We start from the raw sequence: 4777 nt of genomic DNA, 5'->3' as shown, positions 1-4777 counted from the left end.
TGGGCCGGAGAATCTGTTGTTGCTGAGACTAATTGCTTTGAGTTTCGTAAGCTGCAAGAAATCAACTGGGAACGGACCTCGTAGGCCGTTGGATCGGAGACTGAGGATCTGAAGCTCCGATAGACGGCTGATAGTTCCCGGAGGGATCACTCCTAGAAGACTCGCTCCGGGCAAGTGAAGGGCAGTGACACGTGTGCCGTCTTTGTCGCATGTGACGCCTGGCCATGTGGCGCATACAGGGGTGCTTGCGTTCCACGTTAGAGACCGTGGGTGAGTGATGTTGTTGAGGAAGTCGAGAAGGGCTTGTCTGTCGCCGGCGAGGTCACCGGTGACCGGAGAAAACAGAGCCGATGATGCAAAGAAGAGCAATAAAATAAAGTAAAAGATGGATAATCTTGTACTCATCTTCTTAATAATTTTCCTTAGTTATTGATTTCAACCCTTGTGACGAAAATTTTCTCTGTATATTTCTGCATTAAATAACTTATAGAAGTTAAAAATGAATCTTTTTTTAAAATCAATGATACTATTTGATGAGAAATGGAGTTTTTAAAGATGTTGCAAAAGAAACAAATAAATAAAAACATTCCTTTAGTTTTCCCAATATTTTGTTTTCCCATCATTATGCTTATAACTACTTTCATGGCTAAAATGACATTTGAATAGAAACATTCTAAAAGTTTAACTTATCAAATATATGACCCAAGCAGAATTCAGATGTACGTAAAAAAAACTTACCGTTCAAATGTGGAATCTCATTGACTAACTGAAATTTCCGGTTTATTTAGTCTGAATTGAGAAAAGAGAATGTAAAAGATATATATGACTTATGACAATTTAGAAAGTAGAGAAGAGAGTAGAGAAGAGAAAAGAAGTTTGGTCTGCAAAACTATAGGCAATGGAAGCTAGTGATTATTGAAGAAAGCCATAAAAGAGAACTATGGTTTAGAAAAGTCAAACCGGTTATCGAGACACAATAATTGGTTAATTACATACCGGGAATACACAAACGCTAATAGACGTTTGCTTTGGTAACATTTCTGGCTCGAGGAGCTTCGTTGTTTCAGATTAAAAGATTCGGAAGTTGGTTTATTGAAAACACAATTAGTTGGGGCGTGATGGTGACAAAATATTGGTAATGATAGAGGATTGTTACAACTTATAAATCATTAAAGGCAATATGAGCTGTTAATTCATTTTCTTTAATTCACATAAACCCCCTCATATTTTTAAGTTTCTAACCTTTTCCCCAAATCTAATATGAAGCCTAAACAATATTGTACATACTTGCGTAGTTTGAGTTTTGCATGCATATTGCAATGCTTCACATTATATAAATTCATAAAGGTTTTCGAAGATAGAATTTTCGATTTGCATATATCAATTTTTCTAAAACTGCAAAAACAAAAGAAAAAAATAATCAACGTAACAACATATGTTTTGTGAGTTTGAATTCATTGTTCATCTTTTTAACTCTGTTTGTTCGTTTGGTTGTGATAGATGACAGCAGCGTTTTTGGCCGTTGAATTGAAACAACGTTTTAAAATGTTATACGTAGGTCATGCCGCGTCATGATGCAGGTCCTCTGACAACCAAACGAACAAACGTATTTGCGGTTGCTGTAGTCGCAGGTATGTGCGACCACGGAACAAACAAGCTCTTCAATTTTTTGATAAACCACTACGCTATGTCTTATTTAGTTTTAACCCTAGAATTGCAATGTTTTCCAAATTAAAATTAAGGGGAAACCAAAGTAGAAAACTTTCTAAGGTAAGGACCTTTTCGCTATATGAGCCAATATATATGAGTGTATTTAAAGTCTATACATGTACCGTACGCACATGCACCTGCACCTGCACGAAACATTTGTATATCTAGTGATTAATATAACATATTGATAAATTAAACCATATCTTTAGCAATGTAACTTCACATGATCTGCGAGCATCTTATAATCATTGACGTAAAGTTTTTGCTTGATTAATAGTTGTTGATGTATATCTTATTAAGATATGTTGTTTGTTTGTGCATATATTATTATTAGTTACATGTGCGGCCAAGTAACGATGACGAACCATAAAAAACGGAGAATTGTTTTTGCAGCTTATTATTTATCTTCATTACGAACTTAATAGTTTTTTTTTTCGGTCCCCAGTTGCTTAATACAGTCATCGCACTATTTAAATAAGCAAAAACTTATCTCAAAATACAACATTAAAATTTCAAACGTCGACGAGAAAGTGACAAGAGTTGCTACTAATGTACGCGATTGTAATAATCTTAGAGAAACTTCACCAACATTATTCATACAGGTAAAGTATATTTAGTAAGTTTGTTTACTCAATACAGTAAATTCACAAGTCACAATACAACACTTGAGTATTTACGGAAGCATTACATAATCTTGATTCCCGACTTGGAGTAAAATTTCGATGTAAACAAAATGTTTTTATTTTATTTTATTTTTGCTAAGTAAAAATAAAGTATAAATCCTTGTTTAGCAACTAAATTATAACAACATTCATAACTGATCAGAAACGCTCAGATATATTTCTAATGCGAAAAATTATAAGTTTTAAAATTTTAATTAATCAGTTCAAACATCAAAGTTACTTAGCAAAAAGAAAACATCAAAGCTGATTAATTAAAATTTTAAAACTTATAATTTTCGAAAGAGCATCTTCGAGGCTTACTCGAGGATACTACAAGGGCTTAAAGATGCAGAGGTCGAGCTCATGATGCCATACGCTCAACTTTTCTTACAATTCATTGAGCACGTATGAAAAGATGCCCAAAGGGCCTAGAGCGTGGTGAAAGCGGTGGTGGCAGGCTGGCAGCGATGGGAGATCTTGAAGACGCATGGGACAAAACACAAAGCAATTGTTCACGAACTTCACATTATGTGGCGAATGGTTTAATGTACTGTTTTCAATCAGAAGACGAACACCTCAAGGAAATTGCAGTTTGGACTCATGGAATGATCGGACAGCTCGTGATGTGAGCTCTTCATCCTCAAAGTGTCTTGAATTTGGTTTCTGTAAGTCTATGAGTGTGATGTGGATAGCGGATGTATATATATATATACCTTTTTGTTCATCTTTATATAAAAAGGATTCATGAGTGCGATTTTTGTTTAATAGTGCATCTTTCTGTTTCTCCTTTTTTCTTGTTCATATTGCCTCACAAACATAACCAAACTATCGCTTTTCTCATCTCATTCTTTGTTATCATCTCTGGAAATATAATATCCAGAATGATTCAGAGATTGATAAAAAAAATTACATATCCTGCAGACTACAATGCTGTGATTTGTTAGTGCAAGTGAAACAGAGCTGCAAGCAATCGAATACAACAAAGTCTTTTTGTTTGAATCAAACGTCAAAGCAGAGAATAAAACAAGAAATCATAAAGTTTAAATTGTTCTTTCAGTTGGAAAAAATAAAATAAAAGAGCCACAAGACACTTGCAACAAACAAAAAATGTCTCTCCCTCTCTCTTTAAAGAAACAGAACACTCTCTACATTATGCAAAAAAGTAAATACTTGATTAAAATCTCTAAACTTATGCTTGGGGTTTCCTTCAAGGACAACTCTTCTAACCCGGTTAGTTTTGTGATCCAGAAAATAAACAACCAACTCTTCAAACCTGATGGGTGCTAATACAATCTCTCCCATATCAGAAACGCCCAAGATTTCAAGGCGGCGATGGAGATTCCCAGTAACACCTGTATGAAAAGATAGGTGCTCTTTGAACCACTCTTGTTTCTTGGCGTCCTGTAAAACCCACAAATAGAAATCGTAGACAACTCCATTAGATTGAGTGACAAGAGCTACTTTCCCTCGGTAGTTTATCAAATTTGTTTCGTTCAATGATCCAAGGTTCTCAGGAATAAGGGAAGCAACTTCTAAACTTTCAGACCTCAAATCAAACCCCACCAAGAATGGCTTCTTCATGGCATAACTAGAGGAAGCACTGTAATATAAGATGCCGTCTATGCAAACAGAATCATATCCAGGATAGTGAGGAGGAATGCAACACTGGACCATTCTCCAGCTTTGAGCTCCTCCCAATGTGAGGACTTGATGTTCACAAAACCGAGTAACATTGGTCAAGCACAACACTTTGTATTGGGCATCGATTGGATCATATCCTAAAAAAGATCTGACGATCATTTCAGTGGATTTGACAGTGGGTAAGGTTATGGACTTGCCTGTGACGGGGTTAGTTACGACTTGTTCTTCACCATATAAGAAACAGATCAACCCACGGACATAACTAGGCTTGTTGTACCGTAGTTTCTTCAAGTGACACACCGTACTTGATAGAAACTCAGGTGGTTCCTCCACAACAGCAACAACTTTATTTACTAGGTCAGCAACACCAGGCCCTTGTCTAAACCGGCCATTCCGGGCATCCCTACGCAAAACCGGTCTCACGGGCTCACGCTCACATGAGCACAGTGGAGTAGAAACATGAGTTGATTTGGAGAAGAAGTACCAGTTTTCTTGATAACCCTTTATTTCGTTATTGAAAGCGAAGAGGAGGCGAGGCTGCTGGGAAGTCTGAAGCGAGTAGGATCTGATGAATTCTCGACCACCGATGATTGTTGCCCAAAACTTCGATACGCAAAGGAACCTAGCTACATATTTCGCAGGCAACCTCAAGAGGATCTCGAACAACACGTCCACCGGAATTGGATCCCGAGATTGCTTATTCTTCTTCGACATGCCAGCCAACTCCGCTTTTTTTTTTTTTTTTTTTTAATAAAATTTAACTT

General features: G+C 36.6%; 3 protein-coding genes across 3 annotated transcripts in view; all 3 read right to left on the bottom strand.

Annotated features, from left to right (window-relative positions):
• The window catches only part of LOC104706708 (inactive leucine-rich repeat receptor-like serine/threonine-protein kinase At5g24100), a 6877-nt gene extending 6472 nt beyond the window's left edge, over positions 1-405 (bottom strand). The window contains exon 1 of the mRNA XM_019228695.1: positions 78-405. Within this exon, the coding sequence (XP_019084240.1) occupies positions 78-405 (328 nt within the window). The remainder of the gene's footprint in view (positions 1-77) is intronic.
• On the bottom strand, positions 3438-4736 carry LOC104706707 (F-box protein At1g47810-like). Its single transcript, XM_010422917.2, has one exon. It carries the CDS (start codon positions 4725-4727, stop codon positions 3498-3500), a length of 1230 nt encoding a protein of 409 aa, XP_010421219.1. The 5' UTR covers positions 4728-4736; the 3' UTR covers positions 3438-3497.
• The window catches only part of LOC109125905 (F-box protein At1g47810-like), a 3586-nt gene continuing 3579 nt past the window's right edge, over positions 4771-4777 (bottom strand). Inside the window, exon 2 of the mRNA XM_019228694.1 lies at positions 4771-4774. Within this exon, the coding sequence (XP_019084239.1) occupies positions 4771-4774 (4 nt within the window). The remainder of the gene's footprint in view (positions 4775-4777) is intronic.

Source organism: Camelina sativa, chromosome 8 (assembly GCF_000633955.1).
Source record: "Camelina sativa cultivar DH55 chromosome 8, Cs, whole genome shotgun sequence".
NCBI classification, from domain to species: Eukaryota; Viridiplantae; Streptophyta; class Magnoliopsida; order Brassicales; family Brassicaceae; genus Camelina; species Camelina sativa.
This window is presented reverse-complemented; position numbering and strand designations above follow the sequence as displayed.

What these genes read in the sequence shown, in the direction of transcription:
- LOC104706707 (XM_010422917.2), bottom strand. Translation starts at nt 4,727, where the DNA reads ATGTCGAAGAAGAATAAGCAATCTCGGGATCCAATTCCGGTGGACGTG.